General features: G+C 43.8%; 1 protein-coding gene across 1 annotated transcript; it reads left to right on the top strand.

Annotated features, from left to right (window-relative positions):
* Positions 1-3,946: 3,946 nt before the first annotated feature.
* On the top strand, positions 3,947-4,819 carry LOC134181627 (uncharacterized). Its single transcript, XM_062648894.1, has one exon. It carries the CDS (start codon positions 3,999-4,001, stop codon positions 4,569-4,571), a length of 573 nt encoding a protein of 190 aa, XP_062504878.1. The 5' UTR covers positions 3,947-3,998; the 3' UTR covers positions 4,572-4,819.
* Positions 4,820-23,960: the final 19,141 nt, after the last annotated feature.

Below are 23,960 nucleotides of genomic sequence, written 5' to 3'. Positions count from 1 at the left end.
TTCAGTGGATGATAAACAACCATTTTGACAGGATTGTCAACAAATTCCTTCTGCTCTGTATGCTCGAATAGTGCCTCCACAATACACTTTAAAGTGTCAGGTGTTTTCCGGTTACGTTTGTACACTCCGGAATCGACACTAGAGTTGGATTCACAGCTGTTTCGCGCATGCTACTTTGCGCCAACTTGTTTTACGCATGCGCAGGTTAGGTATCTGACTTTGGTGTGAAGTCGCGTCTGGGAATCGGCATTTGTACTGTTCTAAAAAAACCATCCGTGGTGCAGGCGAATGGGGAAGAGGTTAGGCACTACTGCTGTGTGTGGTTGTATCGATTATTGCATTGGTGCGGTGTTGACGCCATAAATTAGGAGTGCCTGTTTTGTTTAGTTTCGTCTTCTCCAGGTTTTGCGAGTGATATTTTTCGGTCAGGTATACAAGTAGCTTGTGTAGCTTTGTCCTATTACAACACCGAAGTTGTACCGTCTCAGATTGGCTAAAGGTGAGCTTGTTTCTTAGAAGGTCTTTGATGTAGCTAGCACGCCCCTACAGAAGATTTCTCTGAATTTCATGCATTCTAATGTCTAAAGTTACAATAAAAAAGGAGTATGTAATATAAGCAATCGTTAGTCTTTGTTTGTAGTCTTTCTCTTGTTAACGTCAGGCCGGTTTTCAGCAACGTAGGGCAAAACTGACATGTGTTCTTTCACGATTGCTTTCAGTCTCTCTGTAGCGTTTCTCACGTTGTCGTAGATCCGTTGCATCGATCGCGAGTTGAATCGGGCATGAATGGACTCTGCGCCCTGTTCATAATAAAACTCCAGTCCGAATTTCCATCTCCGCACCAATGGCATCACGTTATCTTCGAACATGTGCAGTTTAGGTGTTATTGAGGCTGTGGGCAACGTAGATCTGTAGTTTAGAAGAAATTTGGTGACATTGGCGTCTATAACATACACGTGCAGTGAGTTGGCTCATATTACTTTCGCAGCAATTAGTTAGTACTGATTGCTAACCTATTGTTTCTATTTCATGTTCGTCCAGTTTTTGGCTAACACTGTAACCATTATGGCGGGCTGCAAATAGCTTGAATGTTACTGTAAATGCTTGAGCGATGTTTTCTGCTATTGCCCTTGTTACTGTGAGGTCCTGGGGCACGGCTGTTGCAATAGAATTGCAAAGCGTTTCTATATTGTCTCCCTGTATAGTATAATTTGTGGACTGAGCCATCCGAACACCAGGCTTGTAAATGGCGAAGATAGGTTCATCCGAATCATATTCTAAGTAACAATTAGGTGGCTGAGCCATCCGAACACCAGGCTTGTAAATGACGAACATAAGTTCATGGATAAACATTACGAATTATGCACAGGAGACTTGACCAGGAGTAACAGTATTAGATCAGCTGGTACAGCGACGCCCACTACCATGCCACGCATGGATAAACATTACAAATTTTGCACAACCTTAAGACACAGTTTCTCAATACGTATGGCTTGTATAGTGAATGGCGAAGACCAGTTCACCCGAATCATATTATAAGTAAGAATTAGAGGGCTGAGCCATCCGAACACCAGGCTTGTGAATGACTAAGATAAGTTCATTCGAATCATATAAGTAAGAATTAGAGGGCTGCGCCATCCGAACACCAGGCTTGTAAATGACGAAGATAACTTCATCCGAATCATATTATAAGCAAATTTATAAATTGAGATGCTTAAAATAACCTGGCAGCACTTGTGAATGTGGTTGCCTATGAATGAGCCTCCATGATAGGCTTGTTTTTTAAATGCCTATGTCAGGTAGTGTCTTATCTAAAGCTCAGACTTGATGGTGGTTAGGTTCCGGTAACCACGGCCGATTCGGTTGCTGTAGGTTACGTTCCTTCACTGGCACACATCTACCCATGAACCTGGACAGTACCTATTGAATACAACTCTCATTCAGGACGTCAGTGAGTGGGAGAAGCTTCGTCAAACTTTCGTTGTAAGATCATTACATGCGTACGAAACGCGTTAAGGGCGAAATACCTACGAAAACATTTTACTTTTCTAATAGTAAGACTTAGTTTAGGTGTGCTTGCCGTCCTTTTTTGTCTTCATTGCAATATGCGCACGTGCAAAGTATTCATCTACGTTACGTATGTGCTCATCTGCAGGTTGTTCTATCACTGTCGCAGTAATTGGCTGGAAAATAGTGCGTTTGGTTATCATTCGATATTCAAGACACGTCTTGCCGGCATTTTACCTTTCCATTGTATGAATCAACGTCTTGTTGATTCGAATATGGATATGCTCTATTAAGTAAAGGCTTGAAATACTAATAGATGAAATACTGCGTGCTTTGCTTTTGCACAGTACTTCCAATTTTCTGGCTGGCCCATAAATTCCTCGAAGGTATCGATTTCGTCGTCAGCAAAGTATTGCGCTCTTTTGCGATTTGCAAAATACCATTTGGAGTGGCTCCAACATAAGTTTGATGGAGATTTGACTGATGCAAAATGGTGTTCTGCATGTAGACCCTAACGGGTCTGTAATGCACTCTTCATCACAAATAACTCTTCTGGCGCGCTTGCAGCTGCTATGTCTTTAGGGGCACTTGAGTATACGTACTTCTGCTTAGAACACTTTCTGCTCTGTGACTTCAATTTTCCTCGTCCATGTCGACTTCTCTAGTACAGTATAACCTTTCGGTACGTTCAGCAGCAACAGCACGTTGTAAATCATCGTGTGATTCTAAGCTAAACATACATCTATTCCGTGCGTTAGGTGTGAACTTGTGCATATATACGTGTGCGCAGATGCAACTTTCCAAATATTGCAGATCTCCAGTCAATTCATACTGAAGTTTAGAAAGTACAAGCCTGGTCTGTGAATTGCTGCTCTTTCCAATACTAGAAATGTCTTTGAGATGGTCTCTGTACTTCTTGTATGTTTTTGCAGTGTGCCATCATTCCAATCAACATCTCCAGACCATTCAAGGCGGACGATTCATAGAGACCAGGAATGAAATCGCATCCAGTAGCTTTAGTTGATCCACCATCGAGCACCTGGATTGCATTCAGCAGCTTTGTCCAAAGCTGTGGCCTGTGGTTTGAAAAGACAATTAACCTCCGCTTGTACAGGAAGAAACCCAGCTTATATGGCTAGCTCACCCGAATTTCTGGAATGTTCAAAATCATACTAATAATAGATGCATGGTTACCAATCATTGTCATGCACAACTTGCAGGAACAAAAGTACAAAAGCGTTGTCAAACAAAGGCGCGCTGCCTACATTTAATCACCTAACATTTCCCGGGACCATGGTGCTTTTCACTCCAAAGTGTTCATCACGCTGCCAGGCAAGGCCATTGTGCAAATTGCCGTTTCATACCAAATTCAGCATGGACCAGCGAGTCCTCATAATCACGGGGGTATTTTGGAATCTAAATAGAAGAACAAGGCAGATGTAGATCAAGTACTGGGTAAGACAAGAACACGTGAAATCACCTTGCTGTAATGGCTGGCATTGAAGAGATTTATCTGATGTTCAATATATCCTGTTGGCATTCTGTTGAGGCAGTTTGGTGGATGGTCAGAAGAGTCAGGAAGGCAGCAACAACGTATCAAGCCAGCCAGCCAGCCTTTAAATTTTCATTGCTTTTAATGAAAGTTGAAAGTTCAATAAAAGCATCGTCAGCACCTTCCTCCTGGCTTTGAAAACAGACAGACTTCCAAGCACTTCAGTGTAGCACAAATTAGAAATTACATAGTAGAAAAGCCTAAAGATTACTTTATTCAAACCTGGAACCGCTGTGGTTGAGACTTCAGAAAATCAGCTACCTCTGATTGCACATTTACATTCAGTCTGGGTACTGTACTTTTGCTGACGTTCCCCGTAGTTGCATGCAGTGGTATACACGTGGACGTACGTCATTTGTGACGTCATCGTAGATGAGTCCGGCGGGTATAAAAGTCGTGGACGAGGTTGGCCTCGTCATTCCCGTCTGCTCGCGTTAGGATGCCTTATCTCAGGATGCGTAGGTGCGACGGTCGTCAAATGCCAACTTTTAGGTCGTGGACGCGTTCGCCCTTCGCGAAGACCACAAGGTACGGTGAGCGGGGGAATGGCGGACGTATGGTGAAGACGTTTTTGACGGAAAAGAAGTTGGATGGTTTCAATATTCCTCAGTATCCCAATGTAGGTTCAGGAGAGCTGAAATTCAACCTAGGTGAATTGTTGGGTAATGAGAAGTTTCATACGTATGGAAGCCTCCTGCGCGTGAAGAGTGTGACTGTGCATGTTGCGCCTACTAATGTTACTGGTGGTACGAGTGTCGATTATGCGCTAATCCCGAAGAGGAGTATCAGTGCTATAAGTTATGCGAAGGATAGTGCATTTGACGAGAGTGGTGTAGTGATGAAGACCATGTTTTTTGCAAAGAAGAACGCCAATGATACCGGATATAATCCTCGTAATCAGATCCAGTGTGTGTTTCCTTATCCGAAGGTGCCTGTGAAGAAGGTGCATTCGTTGTCTTCTACGTTGAAATCTACGAAAGACGGTGTTAACGTGGATGGCAATATTTCCTAGATTTCTACTGATATGCCAACTTTTGCGACCGTAGAATATGAACCGTTTGTCATATCTTGTAGAGGCATGCCCGGGCAGAAAGGATATGATCCTGCTAATATTATAACTTGGTTTGAGGTTACGATTGAGTTCGATGGTCGCAAGCCTCGTAAGCGTAGATAGTGGATATTGATTGCATTGGATGTATTAGTTAGTATGATATGTTTAAATATAGTATGGAATGTCAGCAAATACCGTGTACGTGTGTGTTTTGCGTCATAGCGTCGCTAACGACGTCAGGGGACCGGATGATGCTGTCTATTAAAGCTCGTGACGGCGCTTGCGTCGTTGTTCTCGTCTCATCTCGCTTACTGGTAAGTGTATGAATTATCTCTTCCCTTGTGGTGTACCTGGTGGTGTCGGAGGAAGAGGATTGGTGTTAGCTGCGGCCGGATTGGATGGTCTTAGACGCTATATCGGTACTCTTATCGGGTATGCTCCTTCTAGAGCGCAGTTGCGTACGGCTCTACAAAATGTTCCTCGCGTTGCGTATGAGGACCGGTCGGTAGAGCCCTCGGAGTCTGGGACTACACCGACAGAGATGTCGCCCGATGGGAGCCGTTTACGCGACCGTCATGCCGAGGTACGGCCCCACTGGAATCGCTTCTCAGAATTTCGCACCTACTGGGGTAATAGGTTACCCCGCCCCTCCACAATATATGGTGCCGCCTTCGCCGCTGACGCCCTTGCCCGTATCTATCGCCGATTCTATCCCTCCGAGGCCCGTGTACCTGCCAATTCTCGTTATAATGGTCCCCTGCGTGTATTTAATTTTGGCTCCGTCTATCGTAGTTGGGATCGCCGCAAGCGGTATTTCAAACGTAAGTCAATGATGCCATATGGTAGGTACGGGCGTAGATACGGGCGTAGGCGTCGTCCAACTAAGAGATCGTGGACACGCTCGTTTTACGCCAAGACAAGAAGGCATAGTCAACGTGTTCGTGGTGGTTATTTGATTAAAACGTTTACTACTGCAAAGAAGTTAAGATGTAGGAAGACAATGAGAATCCTGCTTTGCAAAACCAACACGTAAAGAAAGGTGACAGAAAGATCTATAGAACGCCGACACTAACACCTTCCAAAGCGCGAATGTATTGCCTATTGTCGGCCCATTGTGCATGTACACTGTTGGAATGGGAAACCAGTCTTGTCAGTTGCTATTTTGCTTATAGCCTGTTCACACTAGCATGGTTACGTAGCCTAGCTACCAAGCCAAACCGAACCGAACCGCGTCAGCTAATCGTGTTGGCCTGCGTTCACACTGCCAAAGGCTTGAAAGCGCGCTGAGAGTGCGTAGTCAAAGAAATTGGGCGTGTATTCAGCTACCTGTGCATATCCGGGTAGTTCTTTCAGAAGTCTTTTGATCCGTCAGCTTTCGTCAAGGTGAATATCAGCATCAGTGGAATCGTAAGAATTAAAAACATCGATTGCTTCAGCCTTTGTATATTCACTGCCTTCTACTATGTCTGTGAAAGCGTATCCACAGCAACGGAAAGGATGCGTAGCTGGCTTGTGCCCAAGAATTCTATCCATCGCCTCAAAAATTTTGCTTGAACGACGTGCTCTGCCTGACTCATTATTGTTATCCTTTATTGTGCGATAGTCTTCTTTGAGTTTTTTCACCTTCTTTCGGCACTGCGGACCAGTTCGCTTGTATCCCTCTTCTTCCATTTGAGCAGCCAACTTCGCAGATATTTGCTTGTTTATGCTTGCATCCTTCAATTTGGGCCTGTATACTTACCTCACCCCACAACTGAATGAGGCAGAGCGTTTCGCTTTCAAACCACGCCATCTTGCAATTGAGACAGAGCATTCGCCAGGTGCAATGTGATTTGGTTTGCATTCACACACTGGATTACCGATCTGAGCTGAATCGAACCGAACCGTGATGGCACGGTAGATTGAGGTGAGCCAGCTCAACACGGTTTAGTTTGGTTCGGTTCGGTTCGGCCGGCGTTCACACTGCGAAGTGAAGCCGAACCAAACTGGCGCACCGTGCTGGCACAGTTACAAACGCTAGTGTGAACGGGCTATTAGTCTCTTGACATTCAGAAATGTAAGGGCGCGTCTCCACTAGCGCTAAACCTGTTTAACTGTAAACCTAAACAGCTTTTGGTAAACATTTTTTTTCAGAGGTAGTTTAGCGAAGTGGTTTAGGTTTAACGGTCACGTGATAGTAACGCACGTTACATGATGTATGTTAGTTCTTTCGCGCTGCTCTTTCTTTTTTTTGTAGACTTTTGGAAGAAGACAAACTTAGGCAATGTCAGAAACGGCGTAGACTGATGCAAAGTGCTCGGAGAGAGCGCGATGTCGGCTAAGACAGAGACTTGTGTCTCTGATTGTTTTCGAGAGACGACCAGGAGACAATCTCCGACTGTCTGGTGCACAAGAAACGAATTTGCGCGGTACAACAAAGTTCCGGATAAAATGGACAAGTGGAAACGCTGTTTAGGTAAACATGTTTAACATTAAACATGTTTAGAGAGCAACAAGTGGAGGCAGCCTTATTCATAACGCGCATCGAAGATGCTCTAAATACATCTGTTATTGCTAACTCGAGAAAATCTAGAGCGTTACTGATCTTTTTACAAACTTCGATTTATAGTACGTCTAGCTTTAGAGGCAAAATCTGCAAATTAAAGCAGACCGGCAAACTTTAACGTTTGGAAAGTACCTGAGCCTCGAAAAATAGGGAACTGAAGAAATTAATTTTCCATTATCTTCTGGTATGCAATATACTCGTCCACATGGATTCGTGTGAATCCTATATGATTCTTAGAGCACTTAATTAATTAGCAGACAAGACGATGCTAGAAAACGGTAAACAGTGACTAAGTGAATATACTGTGTTGTGCTTATGCAACCAGAAGTGTTATTATATTGTTTATTTGGTTTTTGACATACCTGTTCGGTTAGTTAAAGTCATCATTCGAATTGTCATAGAGAAATCTAGATGTTTCTTCTCACTTTCAGTTACCGTTATAGTACTTGGGCCATGCTGTCCGAACAGTGTAAAGCCACGTACGTAACAAGAAGCTCTTCTTCAACTTTCGTTCATTCTCGAAACAAGGCCTTCCCAGAAAATTGACTCTGCACTTGTATGCCTTCTCTCTGGCCTTTTTTCTCTACCACGGATTCGATCACGCAATTTATCACTGTAACGAGTGCTAACAGTAGGTGATGTCTGGCTGCACGTACGTTTCGAATACGCTGAACTCAATGCAAAACAACATTTGTGAGACGCAAGCAGGCACGTGCGCTTGTACATGTAGAGTCATTTTGGTCGCTATGCGAAAATAAAACGACAGGTAAATCATAGGTGATCGTCCACGTACGATCTGCAGTGGATGGTCATTCATTTCTTATGTGAACAATAGAAGCGCTAGCACTTGCAACCACAATGACACATTCCATTGTCTAGACAATATCTAGAAGCAGCAACTTATCAGAAATTTTCTACGATAACCAGAAATAGCTAGTGTACTTCAAACTATAGGCGTGGCATTAGCGCACATTAGTAATCGCCCTCCGCTACCAGCCATACAAGTACAATGAGCACATATAATGGTCCCAAGGTTCCACTGCCACATATGCCTTCACAAGAGCGGGTGAAAAACTTTGTGAGTGTCTTAACATGAGCGATTGCCAATCTGCATGGAGCTTGGAAAAATAAGCAAGGCGCAGAACAACAAGTTTGCTAACCCAGCCATCGACAACGTTTGTATCCTTCTAGTCTCTTGAAGGCCTTCAACTGTTGTTGTGTGTAGACACCAAGGGGTAATATTTCATAGTTGTGAATGCCAGGATTATCGGATGCTGCATGTTCCGCCAGTGCATGCATGCTGCCAGTCGACGCTGTCACCTTCCCCATCGCTCCACGCACGGATCGTCAATGTTCACCTCTTTTGGTACTGTTGTCAAGCTCTACGTAATACGTAGAGTACCGCGTTCTTCTAGTAGCATGATACTATAGCGCATCCATACATAGGACAGCAAATCTCTAATAAACAATGTACACTATCCACTTTGTCTCGTTCTAGTGTATCCCCAGCTCGTCGTTTGAGACGTAATCTATTCCACCACTGCTTTGTATTCCTAGCAGTAGGCTACTGCGTGTGGTTTACATATATAGGCAACTGCGCCGCGCATGCTTCCGCGCAATAAGCCGCATGCTAGGCCGGCAGCTGATCAAACGTAATCGTTTACTATACCTTTGCTCTGTCTTTGTCTGCCGCACGCACCAACAGTACAGAACAAAACCTGATCTCGCTACTCACACCGGATATTGCACACGTGTTTTGGACACTCAACATGGCGACGTAGCAACCGTTGCCATAATCTGATGACGCCAATACACAGCCTTTACATAAGGTGAGCCATTGCCAGTCCTGGTAACCGAATTACCAACAGACAACTCTTGGGCAAAGTTTGAACAATCTTTATTTCTAATTCTTTGATTTGTTGCAAAAAGTGACTGTATACCTATAACTGCTCTTGTTATTTGTTTGTATAGCTGCTTGTCTTCAATTGGCGTTTTCACACTAGGGTTAGCGACCTTGGTTAGCAAACTCAATTATAGATAACTACCATTTTGCAGACCTTCTGAGAGCATCTAGGTGTCATATTCTTGGTTAGCACTAACCAGACAGCAAGCATGGTTAGCGCAAGGTTAGCAACATTGGCATGCAATTAGTGTGTATTACATTACATTCTTCGATGGGCAAACAGAATGTGCTCTTGTTACTTCTTCGTCGTCGGCAGTATGCAGCTATAGACAGGCGGCGTCGACAAATCATTGCGTTACAGCGCAGCAAAAAGCGGCTACGACTACTGGCGTTGATGCTGGTTTTTCGCAGGAAGTTCCTGCAAATATTTGCAGTACTTTATCAGCTCCTGCTTAGAAAAACTGAACAAGCACGCCGAGGACGAACAGAGTGGATAAAGCTCTGCAGCTGCAGGTGGTGGGATCAAGTGCGTGTGGTGTGGAATGATGGGAGTGGAAGAAAAACTTTAGAATGACAAAAACAAGCTGAATAGCAATGGACCCGAGGGGTCACTTTGCTGCACTCCTTCAGAAGGTATGAAGTAGATTCTTTATCTAGACTTGACACTAGGGGTGGTAGAGTAATATAGAATTTTTGTAATGTATTTAACTCTGGAAAGTTAAAGCCCAATTCTTCCAGACAAGTTTTCCGACTACTAGAATTAAAAGCATTCTTTGCAAGAGCCATGAAATCCGCGTTAATTTCTAGACACAGGTGAATCACTTACCATTTTTATGGTCTTCTGCGTGGCTGCCGTGTAGTAAGTAACATGAACATTTATCCATTTGGAGTAATCATCCACAATCACTAACTGCATTTGACTTTGAAATTCCTTGGATAATCAATGTGCAGCCTTTCCTATGGCCGGGCACTTTCCACGGATGTTATAGAACTTTTTGGGCTTTGCCATTAACTTGGCAAATGTCACACTCATTTGCTATTTTCTAGTTATTGAGATCGATACCTGGCCACCACTAGCTGCGAAGTTCTGGCCAAGGCCGCTATTTTACAATGTCTTGATGTCCTGCGTGTAGCAGCTGAATCGGAGACAAGCACCATTTAGGGGGTACAACAACATGATTTCTCCACCTGATATGTTCGTCTTGTATAGATAACGTTCACTGTTGTCACGTGCAACCTTTTTGATTTGTTATATAAAGTCAGTCAAGACAGCATGAAAAGTAAATTTAGTTACTAGCTGCACTGCCGCACACTTAACCGACAGCTACAGCGTTAGCAAATACAAGTATTTTCCCACCACAACGTGTAATCAATGTCTTGTGCTTGTCTAGCCATGCATACAGTTTCTCATTTTTCAAGTCTTTCAAAAGATCGTGCGAAACTGACTTGAACTTACTGTACCTTCATGTAGTGACTGACGTAAATGAATAGCATTCCAGTTTGTCTGAAATCTTCTTTTGTGCTAAGTGTTGTATGTCTTCCATGCTTGGGAGCAACATCTAACTGCTGGTCTAGCTGTTCAAGTACATTGTTCTAATACCCTGCAGATTGACTGCATCTTCTTGCTGACACCTCTGTTATGTTGGCTCTCAAAATGCTTGAGATCTGCTTTTGTTGCATGGTGAAGATGTTCCAGAGCCAGGTCCAGAGGAATAGTTTCCTGGACCACCTGTGGTGATTACACTTTTATTCCACTTCGTTACCTCTGCTGCCCTTGGAGACAAAGTGGGTTGTAGTCGGGGTGTCAAGAGAAGACCCTCTATTGCATACTTTTAATGCCCGTGGCAAATTTTCACAGCATTGCCAACCTCTCTCTATCCCCCTCACGTATTGTGCTCCTCTAGAAATTTCTGTGTAATAACCCCAGTTTCATGACACCTGTGCTATAGTTGTACATATGATCATCTTGTCTGAAAGCCTCCGGATCCACAACTGTAGCTGACTCTGGTTGGTTGATTTAGATACCATGCTGTTGCTGTTCATGTCTTACATTTGCTGTACCGATATGACTTTGTCAGCCATCTTGTCTGCGCAATAGTCTTTCTTGTGTCAGCTGGTGTGCTGAGAGTCTTCTTAGGGTCTCATAATGATTTTTCGAAATGTAGTCTGCAATCTCAGCTGTAATGTCATGGAGTAGAACTTGTTTTTCTTTGCTAGACATAGCATATATGTCTTTGAATTGTTTGGGTGTACTGGTGGTAGATACATAGGCATCTGTAACTAGATCTATAAACTCAGTTACTGCAGCAACGTCTTTGTGGGCATCTGCACAGAAAAATTCGATTCGATATAATGTTAAGTATTTAGAGAACCAGTGTTGTCATCATGCACTGTCTTCTCCATACAAGATTTTGAGAATTGCTTGAAGAAGTGTAACTGACCTTCAAGTGCCAGTCTTCGGTTTTGCACACACTTTCAAGTATGGACTCGGGTGCGTTCTCTATCTTGCACTGCTAGCTGTGCATTTCCAGCCCTCTCAGATTTCAGCTGATCTTCTCCAAACCACACTCTGTGCATATTTTCCTGATGTTGGTGAACATACTTGTAGCAGTGTCTCATAATGTCTATCATTTTACTGCTGACAATTCTCATTGTTCCTTAGTCAGCCAAGGAGAATCTGAAGTACACTGATATCAGTTATTGCTAGTCATGCATTCTTAGGCTCTGTTTACACATCTTACCATTTCTGTTTTACTCTTCATGACATTGCTGCATTTGTATCTTACATGGTATATTGCTTGTCCTCTCAAGATCTCAAAACGTGTGAGTCGTTCAACAAGAACTCTGCCTATGAGAATGACAAAGTGCTTACGAAGTTCACAGGGGTCACGAGAAGAGGGCAAAAAGTTAGAATGCATAAGATCTGTTACTGGTCGATGGGCAGCTTGCATGAACACGATGCTGAATTGACAGCAAGCAAACCAGTGGAGGCTCTGGGGATAGTATTGGACAGATTGTATTAAGTTGCCACTTGCAAATCAAGGTTATCTCCAATCAGTTTGTAAGACAAGGTTTTGTTTATCATATAGTTCTCAACAGACTCTTTCCATTGCAGAACCTTCCAGTCAAATTGCTACATTGTTCATCTAACTTTCATAAAACTAATTTGTCTGTGATGCACTGCTCCAAAATTGGACAGCCTCTCAAAGGTTGAGAAGTAGCTTCACCACAATGCAAAGCAAACCCAATAGCATAGTGTAGAGCTGACATTTTGTCACCTCTTTCTCTAAGCAGTATAGCACCTAAACATATGTTGCAACCTTCTCGTGCCTGGCATCGGTCTTTTTATTTTCTGTTCCCTCTTTCTGGTGGATGCTGCAGCGGCTATCACGACAATCGTTAACTAGGCATTTGAGACCTTAATTCGTTAGTAACCCTGTGAATGTTGAATGATAGCAGTTGTTCAGATGATGTTTTTTGAAGCACGCTTGCTGCATTGAATGTACACAGCTGCTTAAGCTCTCCAGCAATAGTCTCCGAGAGTCTGCGTACTAAAGCAGCGTGTATCTTGCTTGTGCTAATTGCTGTGGCTGCAATTTCTTCACTGACTTCGTTTTCCTGATGACATGTCAGTGTTTCTCCCAGTCAAGACAACCACTGGAGCAACACTGTTGTTGTTGGCCATTGTGGTTTTGGATGGTAACCTGCATGAAATCATTTGTACTAGAAGTTGATAAATATTTCTGTTTCAGGAGGTGCTTGGTAAAGCTGACCTGTACAATTGTTGTAGTGAGCTATGGTCACTGTTGTTTTGTGCCTGGTTGTGTGTTTGTGGTATTGATTCCTTCTTTTGCATTAAACTGAGAGGGGGTGCTTTGTCTTCAACTGTTTCATCGGAAAACATTGCTGAGTCTGTGGCCTGCAGCTGCTGCTTTTACGATTGAATCTGTCCAATGCTAGTAGCATTCTTTCCACTTGCTGGATGTCCAAATCTGAGCATTCGTGATGTCTTTGTTCTTGACATCTTGGGAAATATGATCTGACTCTTCTGCTTTCCCCTATAGAGAATTTTTGTGACTCGCATACGAAATGCTTACGATAAGAGTCGACTCGCAAATATGTAGTTCATTTACATAGTTGGGACCTCGATCCGCATGACAGTTATGGCGTGCGTAATCGCACAAGAGACGCATGCGGAAAGTGTAGCATTCGCTGCCGAAAGTATACGGAGATCACATGCACGCGGTTAGGTTGCGAGCATGCGCGTAGCTAGAAATGACCGGCCGTTGAACCTCGATCTGTTAGATTTCGACCTCGTCCGACGTGTTTCTACTAAAAACAGCATAACATTTTTATGTCTACGTGGTGAGTTCTACTTCTATTTTACGTCTAGTGAGTTCTACTTTTTGGTTGAGACTCCTTTCGGGGATGCGACTTGTAGTTGCAGAAGCCTTTATTTATTGCTGCCATCATCTCTGACGGCGACCATGGTTTTGTCTTGTAGGTCTCTGCTACAAAGTCTGAAACGGAAAATGCAAAAATGCATGTGCATAAGTATATCTGTGAGGAAATGACACAGAGCTTGTGGATATATGAGGAGATGAAGCTGATGTTGATTAGTCTGTGGTCTACTTTCTAATATTCCACTGTTGGCTTTTCCCACTCTACATGTCATTAGTTTCTCGTGGGTGAGAAACCACCGTATCAGGGATTTGGCCATTTAACATGGCCCCTTTTTAATTTGGCTTCGGCAACTTTTCTAGAGTTGTTGAGTGCAGTTTGGTGTAATGGTGCCAGGATTTGATCAGCTCGAGATCGCCGGTTCATCTTCAGTACATCATCCTATAAGAAACCATGCAGTTCTTCAGTGTAAGATAGTATTCGTATAAAAGGTTCTCATTTGTCTTACCAGTTTGTTTCCAATGACAGATAGTCTCCTGAGGATTTTCTCGTTTTGCTGGAAAAGCGTTTGCTAGAAAATTAAGTGTTTCCTGACTTCGTTGAACAAGTGTTGTTTCCTGGTCATCAATCTGTATGATACATGAGGATATTACTTGTAATAACTATGTACGTATGGCTAAGTTGTGACTTACTGGTGTTTGATTAAGAGTACACTTCAATGTTTTTGTCTGGATCTTTCAAGTTGTGACGTAGTGGTGTTTCGTTTGGAAGTATCTCTATGTGAGTCTGGATATGTTATAGGAGAACATTTAAGTTATGTTCCGTGATAGTTACCTGTAGTCCTACGGCCCACGGTCAGTTTTTCAAGTCTGTCGCCCCAACAGTCCGATCTAAATTTTATTATTGATATCTCGACAAACGACATAGAAGAGTGCGAATTTAACATTAGTTAGTCTGAAAAAGTGTTCAAAGTGGTAGAACCAAAGATACTCTGCGTTGCCATAGCAACCAAGGTTTCTTACTCAAAACGGCAATCTTACCTAATCCATCGTATCTAATCAAGTTAGTAGTCTAACTATATAGTATTTTAACTTTGTCAAAATAGAGAAAAATAATCTAAATGTGCCTTTCTAGTCTATATTATTACTATGTGTGCAGCAAACTTGAAGCAAATTAACAACTAGCTAAAGTAAGTCGGCCGCTCTAGAACTCTGCTTCATCGTCACTTCCTTGGCTGTCTGTTTCACGTCTACATGAAGCGGTTTGATTGTCGCAGTCTTCACAACCACAAGCATCTGTACAAGGCATCCCTTCGCGTACACAAGAACGTCGACGTGAACTACATCCAGTATGACAACGGCAATTGACTAAAACCATGCAGTAGGTCATCAGGTGCTGGTTTCCGTGTCATCCATTTCATTGTTAATCGATCATTCACAATTTCCCACCCATACCCACAAGGAGAGGGTACAACCGGTTTGGCTTGAAGAGCTCTTACCCAAACTGCGGCTTGATAGTTAGCTCTCTGCACGTGCATCTGTAGTGCGTCCTGGGTTGGGCCGTTTATTTCACTAGCTGGAATTAACAACGCCCATCTCAGCTCTTCAATTTCTTATCTATTAACCGCAGTTCCCACGTCTTCCAATAATCGAACAGACTTTAGAGTAACACGTAAAACAACACCTCGCATCGCAGACGCTTCTAATAGCATCAACCTTGCGGCGAACAGATCAGCCAAAGTAATGACCGCGCCTACTGCCGTAAGGCGTGTTGTCGGTTAATACGCATGTGCGACAGCATGCACTACCTCCTCTGGTTACCAGCAAATTTTCATCTTTGTTTAGTTGTGCATGCAGCCTTTATAAGGCGATTAGCTCCGGTGTCCAATTCACAGGAAACGAGACGACTTTTCGTCGGCTTTTGTTTGCTGGTATTTTTGACAAATTACAAAACCTGCATGTAGTCTGTAGTTGCATGGATAAGCGCTCGAACGTGTCTTGTGTTACTACGAGATTGAGCTGCCTCTTTCACTGCTGAGAACTTTGCTTGCTTGCGACGGAGAAGATTCAATACATTAGCTTTGGTCGTGTAGTCTTGGTAACACCGACGGTGGTATAGCCTCTTCTAGGAGGATCGTCTGAAGAACTGTGATATCTAAACAAAAATTTGTACGTGGGATCGTCATCTCCTCTTACACAGATACTTTGTTTATGTAGTTTTTCTCAACTGCGATGCAAAAATTGTATAATTGGATCAAATGATGCACTTTCTACAGTATGACACAGATAATAATTCCAGCCAAGACTAACCACCTTTGAGCTTGAAGCAAGAGTTACAGGACAAGCCACTTCGAGTTCAGTCTCCTCGAGTCGTTCGGAGTCCGTATCCGACATTTTGTAACAACTTGTACCAACTGCTTGTATACAGAGAAGGCACAATAATTAATTAACAACAACGATAAAACCTCTTGTAGTAGTAGTAGTAGTAGTACCATGTGTGAGTCGTAATAAATGCGCTTTTTATTACTATTCTATAATGCATGTCACCTGCTGTTGTAAAACCACTACTTTACTACATCCTTCTGTGTCACGCACATCCATACGGGTAATTCTTAGCCGTTTCAGCCATTTACACCCGCATGTTGAGTCACCTGAGTCCGGGCTGATGGTTAGTGGTGCACGTGTACTACGTGCGCTACGCGGTGAAAGAAGCCCGGATATCTCCAAAACGTGAAGCTACCGATTTGATAATTACATTAGTCGAAACCTCATGACAAGACGATTTCAGACCAGGTGTTGTCGAATTGCCTGTACTGAGCGTATTCATTCTAATTCGTCTTTCACTTTTGTTGTAATGTGGTAACGAAACCCGACGGGGGCGTAGCTACGGCATACGGTCGTGCGTCTTCTCGAGCGTGTATCGTATATGATAATGATTTAGACATCCTATTCCTCCAAACGTCTCTCTACATTGGCTCGCCACTGGATCCTTATCCACTTTGTGGTCAAAGATTCCCACACCTTCCAATACTGCCTCTAACAATGGTGACGTTTGTGTATTCACCTGGACTGGTGACACCGTGTTGCCAAGGTGCCCACAACCCCCAACCCCAGTTGTGGCTCCTCTTCAAGAGGGACCACCAGAAATCTTAGATAACGAGCAAGCCCGTTGGCCATCGTGACGTGATAGATACGTTGCCCATCAACTGGTAATACCTTCATCGCCCCATAGGGTAAATACGCGCATCTGATGGAGTCAGTTTCGATTTTCGATGTAACGGGTTGTGGATTGTTCGTGGCAATATGCTAACCTGTGCTCTCTTGTAGCTACGGCATCTGACAGCAGCTCTTCAACGTTGGACGTTTGTACTTGTGGGCTAAAAATGCCCACATGGTTACATTTGACGCTGAGCACTTCCGGTTTTGACGCTGGAATAGAACTTTGCTCTACTTCTACGTCATGAAGCCTCGTTGACGCCGCTTTGTTGTTCATAATTCGACGTCCAGGTGGACGTCACGACATCACGTTGACGTTGACGTCGGCGTCAATATTGTGAACCAGGCTTAGGCTGTAAGTGCCGCTTTCATTCATCCGGGATGTCTGTCGTCTGTCTTCATTTATTTCAATACATTATAAGCACAATTACAACACTAAATATACACTAATCCTTGTCTCTGTCTCAAACTTCAAAAGGCTAATCTCTTGTATTATTATTTGTATATCTGTCTCTTGGTTCTTTTCTGTGGTGCAGACCTACTTCACGCAAGCATTCAGACCATCCATTCACAACAGAATCATGCTGCCATATAGGGCCTCCTCCATGTTTATAACTAAGATGGTATCCATCTTTGTCGAGAACTTTCCCACATTCACAGTGTGACAGCCAACCTCCAAATGGCATTGGGCAACCCATCCTCAATAGAGCCGCTAAGCGAAACTCGCTGGGATTAAGCGCAAGCTTTTCTGAGAAGGGAACCGCTTCAAGCCATGAGCCACTACCTTTTCTTTCAACTGATTGTAAACGAGCCTTGCCCTTGGCATCACCAGCTGTCCCTAGACACATCTCGACTTTGCTTGAAAAGATTGGGCAGAGAAACGGTGCTGAAGCTTTTTGTGTTGTTGACAAGTAGATCACAAAATCCTCTCACCTGAGAAACGTCACCATGACCAAGAGAATCGTTATATTCCACTGTGGCATTGTCCAATGAGACTTGAATATTGTTCGTGTTATTTAACTCAGGTGACTCCCAAAGAGTTGGGAACCTTTTAAGTAAAGTAGCTACAGAATGAGCCCAACTTGCTAGATATGTCGCAGAGGCAACATCTTTTACAGACGTCAAACCAAAACCTCCATATTTCACAGGCATGGTACATTGACTCCGTTGTGATTCAGTAATGGATTGGAGCGATAGAATAGCCTTGAAGGTGTCTGTCTGTCTGTCAAACACATTAATTTGAACATTTTATCTATGATACATTTCCGCAATGCAAATAACTATATATGCTGTCCAACTGCTATCAATGTTCGTGAACTAAACTAAATTCAAAACAAAACTTGAAGGAACTAGTAACTCTAGAAACTCTAGAAACTCTAAACGCAGCTACACTACGTGCAAAGCCCTAGCTCGGTGTCAGCTAGTGGCTAAAGAACTGAGTGCCATAAAAGTCACTTCTGTTGACCCCAGTCAATGAAGATGACTTCTTAGAGATGACGTTCGCATTGCACCTTTGGAGTTGGACCGAAAAGCGTTTGCTCCAGAAGTCGATAAACTCCGCTGCAGTTAGTCTTCCGACTTCATCTGATGACTTCTTTGCTATCTTTTTTAAGAATTTCCATGCATCAAACCCCCATGCTCCAAAGTGTTCCATTACCAATGGAATTGCACTGACAATTGACCCTCCTTGTAGTTGTTGTTTGTTATATTTTGCTCTCTTCCTGTCCGCTCTCCTGTCTGCAGCTGCACCATCAACACCAGCAGATGTGGGGATGATGTCACTGCTCCACGGGTGAGCAAGGGAGATGTCGAGATCGATATTGTATCCAGTGTCGGAGTCGAAAAAAGACGATGTCCGGTCTGTTGTCTGTAGTGGTGTACCTGTTCCTTGGCTCCCTGCGATGATGGATATGCAGCTTGCGAAAACAATCTGACCAGAAACTGCCACTCCGCCTGGATTGCGTCTTAAGTTCGTAGACGTTTTGTGGCCTACGAAGCTCAACACGCCGCTTAATGACCGCCCAGAGGTTTCTATTGGCGCAAGATCTGGTGAGTTAGCGGGCCAATCGAGAACCGTGACGCCGTTGTCTTGCAGCCACCGCTGAGTTTGACGAGCTGTGCGTAGGAGCATTGTCAAGCTGAAGACGCCATCCGTCTGGGTAAAGTGTATCAGCCGATTCAAGAAGACACTCTTCCAGAATGTCGATAACAATGGCTGTTGTCATGTTTGTCTTGAACGTTTTCAAAACAGTTGTTTCGCGCGAGCTTATCCCACTTCATGCGTGGATTTTTGGGGTCTTGACAAGGAAGCGGATTGACTGGTTCAACAGCTGCTGGAACCCAGACATGGACGGTATTGCGGTACAGCTTAAAAGTGGTCTCATCTGTGAAGATTGTTTTGTTCCAGGCATCAGCTGCACGGTCAGAGCACCAGTCTACACTTCTCTTTCTTTAGCTTCAGTTAGCAGCGGAATGTTTCTAGGTAAAGTGTACCGATAGCCTGCGTCATGAAGTTCTCTTCTGATGGTGGCAGAACTGACGACAACTCCTTCCTGCGCTGCCAGCTGATGGGCAAGTTTGTTTGCTGACTTTTGTTGTGTTATGTTCATTAGTGCTGTTCGCTAGTTTTCTGCTAGTTTTCTTGGTCTTCCACCGGAAGTTCTGCGTTCGATTCCTTCTCCAGTGTCTAATCTCGTGATGGTACACTGTAGAGCGGGAAACAGTTCTATCTCTTGACAGATCTTGGATGGCTTCTTGGTATCAGAGCGGTGTAATAGCAGAATATCGCGGAGTTGTCTTTCACGACTCATTTTGACGATGGAAAAGGTCTCTAAGCGGATGCGCAGACTATGGAATAGCTTTTGTGATTGCTTTTCAGATGTTTGAGAAACATTTGGCGCGGGTTTCTTATTAACTAGGAAAACAAGAAGACTTTCTAAAAGTAGTACAAGTAAACCGGAAATGTGTCAATAGTTTTGACGCAGACTGTAATATGGGCATCTTCAGTATGTGTCATATTCTGTTGTGTATTCATTGTCTACAGGCAAATATTGTGGTACATATTCTGGAATTGCTTGCAAATACGGGGGAATTGCCTGACCTAGAGTTTGGGAATTGTGATCCAAGCTGCATAATCTACACATGTCAATACTGCTGGTACGTATCAATACATTGGAAAATTGAAATGTAATCGCACTTCATCTCAGGTACTTGATTCTCAGAGAATAATTGACATGACCGGCTTTGGTTTTGCAGCTTCGGTGGCTACCGAATTTTTTTGTTTTTGTAGACTTTGAATCTGAAGTGGAGAAAGAACGTCTGGTTGCTATTAATGATAAGCTTGGTCAGATTGGAGGTGGATTGGGTTTGTGTGCGTGCGTGCGTGTGTGTGTGATAACTGATGGGTTGTATGCAGTATATACTGTAAATTATAATTATACGCAATAAATTATGAAAGAGAAGCCTACAAAGTAAAATAAAAAAGGTGGAAAATGAACCCTCGTGTCACAGCAACATCAGTAATCCAATTAAAATCTAAACGTCTTCACTGCCACTAGATCTTTCAGCAAATTAGGCATAAAATGAGAATCTACAGACTCAAATCATTTCCTTCTTCTAATGGTGGTCTGGACACTGGAGTCGCCACTGAGTTCTTTCCCTGGGACGTAATCCGCGCTGTAGTAGTATCGGGCGAGGCGCACTTGGCCTTTGTATACTATAGCCTAGGAGGACATTAACTTAAATCTTGTATATTGAGAACTAGAGGAAGCTGCGCCGTGTATACGTGTGATGGAAATTTCATAAAATGAGTCCAAATGGCTGCGTACTGTATATTGTTATATAACCAAACATTCCATCAAGGAGATAAAACGTAAACATAGTCGGTTTATAATGTTTATGTGGACGGTTGCAATCTATCTTTGCGCGTTTGCACACGCACGAACACGCGGCTCGATGAGCCGGCTTGAAACCTCTGCTGCACCGGGCGCATCTTGCACTCTAATCTAGACCAGAGGATGGCAAGAAGACGCGAAAAAGACGTACGACGCAAGCAGAATCGGCCCGGTGAGCCGGCTTACTCCGACTGCAGCGAACGCATCTTGCATTCTCTATCCGTTGTAGCAATTACAGAACTCCGGCCCATCTCATTTCAGGCCGCCAAAGTCTCGTTTCTGGCCGTCGGAGGCAATCCGGGCGAAATCCGACTCGACCGTTCGTCTCCAACGGCCGAACTCGAACGGGCCGCCGCGTTTCGCGACGATCCAAGAGAGGCGTCGTGTCGATAGGCGCGTTACAGACATCCAGAGAGACGGAAGCGTGGGTTGGCGTATTAAAGTATAGGATTGTTAATGTAACGGCTTGTGATCCGTCTCCACCGTGAATGGCTCTGGTCTTCCTAGCAAATACTGCGCGAATCGTTCACATCCCCATGTATTCGCCAGTGCTTCTTTTTCCACTGTGATGCATAGCGTTTTTCTGCGTTAGTAAGGGGACGTGAAACGTATGCAATGGGTGCTCACCATTCATCCTGTTGTACCTGTAATAACACTGCCCCATGCAGTAGAACGACGCATGCCCAGATACTATGGTTCTGTGTTCTGGACAGTAAGTAATAGGCTAACACCGGCGAACTAGCCAACAGCTGTTTCAACTTTCCAAATGTTTTTGTTGCTCGGGTTTCTGAACCCAAGCAGAGCTTTTCTTGAGTAACTCGCGTAACAGTCCGGTCACTTCTGATAAGTTCGGTAGGAATTTAGCCAAGTACGTTACATGCCATTAAATCGACGCAACTCATTTCGTTTTGGGAGGAGGCATAGCAGTTACAGATTCCACTCTGCTGTCATATACCTATTACGGATGTAAAGAGATGTTGTAGTACATAAATATTTTGAGTGTTGGCAGCGTTGGAAGTGTGCGACACCTGCACTAGAGCATAACAATTTGCGTAACTGAAGCCTTGGACACAAGACCGTCTTGAGAAGAACGCAACTTGGGTTTACAGCGTTTTTTCTTGATTTAGCTAATGTTGTTTTATACACAGTTGTACTCACACTGCTCCGTTTATTAATTAGGCGGTAAATCTACGCCATGATAGTTGGATCGACGTGTGTGCTGCATGGTTTAATGCATACATGGTAGGTGGCAGTTGTTCAGCTTTTGGCGATTTCTTACTAAATAGTTGGTACCGTGCTAGACTAATAGACGCACACATTAGTATAGCCTGTATAAATGGCATACCGACGCGTCACACCGTTCCATCGTCGCAGTTGCGAGGTGAAATCTTAGAGTCTTTGAGGTTTCTCAACGCAACGCCTCTCAGCAACTATTGTTCTATTCAGAACAGCGCGTAACGGCCCAAAGGCTCCACGTATACAAAAGCAAATGCATGATTAACCCACGCGTCATGACGTAACTCAAGACACGTCAAGACTTGGGCAACCGTTCCACTTCTGTGGCTAGTGTAACATGTAAGACAACACCTCGCATCGCACACGCTTCAAATAGGATAAACCATGCGGCGAACAGATCAGCCGAAGTAATGACCGCGCCCACTGCCGTAAGGCGTGTTGTCGGTTAATACGCATGTGCGAAAGCATGCACTACCTCCTCTGGTTACCAGCAAACGTTCTTTATGTGTAGTTGTGCATGCGGCCTTATAAGGCGATTAGCACCGGTGTCCAATTTACAGGAAACGAGACGACTTTTTGTGGGTTTTTGTTTGCTGGTATTTTTGACAAATTGCAAAACCTGCATGTGGTCTATAGCTGCATGGATAAGCGCTCGAACGTGTCTTGTGTTGTTACTACGAGATTGAGCCGACAAAGGTATTGCCTCTTTCACTGCTGAGGACTCTGCTTGCTTGCGACGAAGAAGACGCAATACATTAGCTTTGTTCGTGTAGTCTTGGTAACACCGACGGTGGTATAGCCTCCTCTAGGAGGATCGTCTGAAGAACTGCGACATCTAAACAAAAAATTTCGTACGTGGGATCGCCGTCTCCTCTTACACGAGATACTTTGTTTATGTAGTTTTTCTCAACTGCGATGCGAAAATTGTATAATAGGATCAGATGATGCACTTTCAACAGTATGACAGAGATAATAATTCCAGCCAAGACTAACCATCTCTGAGCTTGAAGCAAGAGACACTGGACAAGCCACTTTGAGTTCACTCCCCTCGAGTCGTTCAGAGTCCGTATCCGACATTATTTTGTAACAACTTGTACTGACTGCTTGTATACAGAGAAGGGGTAATAATTAATTAAAAACAACGATAAAACCTCTTGTAGTAATAGCAGACTGTAGTAGTATACTCACAACTAACATACCACGTGTCAGTAGTAATGAATGCACTTTTTATTACCATTCTGTACTGCATGTTAACTGCTGTTGCGAAACCACTCCTTCACTGCATCCTTCTGTGTATCGCGCATCCATGCAGTTAATTCTTAGCCGGTTCATCTATTTACACCCGCGTGTTGAGTCATCTGAGTTCGGACTGATGGTTAGTGGTGCACGTTCTACTACGTGCGCTACGCGGTGAAAGAACCCCGGATATCTCCAAAACGTGAAGCTACCGAGTTGATAATTACATTAGTCGAAACCTCATGACAAGACGATTTCAGACCAGGTGTTGTCGAATTGCCTGTACTGAGCGCATTCTTTCTAATTCGTCTTTCACTTCGTCGTGATATGGTAACGAAACCCGACGAGGGTAGCTACTGCATACGGTCGTGCGTCTTCTCGAGGGTGTATCGTATATGACATCCTATTCCTCCAAACGTCTCTCTACATTGGCTCGCCACTGGATCCTTATCCACTTTGTGGTCAATGATTCCCACACCTTCCAATACTGCCTCTAGCAATGTTGACGTTTGTGTACTCACCTGGACTGGTGACAACGTGTTGCCGAAGTGCCTACAAACCCCAACCCCAGTTGTGGCTCCTCTTCGAGAGGGACCACCAGAAATTTTATCTAAAAAAATCGTTGGCCGTCGTTACGTGACATACATTGCCCATCAACTGGTAATACCTCCATCGCCCCATATGGTAAAATACGCGCATCTGATGGAGTCAGTTTCGGTTTTCGATGTAACGGGTTGTAGATTGCTGGTGGCAATATGCTAACCTGTGCTTCCTTGCAGCTTCGACATCTGAAAGCAGCTCTTCAACGTTGGACGTTTGTACTTGTAGGTCGTTTAGCGAGCGCTGCAAGGCCTCAAGTTGTCTCTGGACATTGAGCTTGTCTAGTTGTAAGCGTTCCTTTCGCATTGCGCCTCGTCTTCT

The sequence above is a fragment of the Corticium candelabrum genome, chromosome 6 (genome assembly GCF_963422355.1).
Source record: "Corticium candelabrum chromosome 6, ooCorCand1.1, whole genome shotgun sequence".
NCBI classification, from domain to species: domain Eukaryota; kingdom Metazoa; phylum Porifera; class Homoscleromorpha; order Homosclerophorida; family Plakinidae; genus Corticium; species Corticium candelabrum.
Note: the sequence above shows the minus strand (reverse complement) of the source record. Positions and strands in the feature narration are given on the sequence as shown.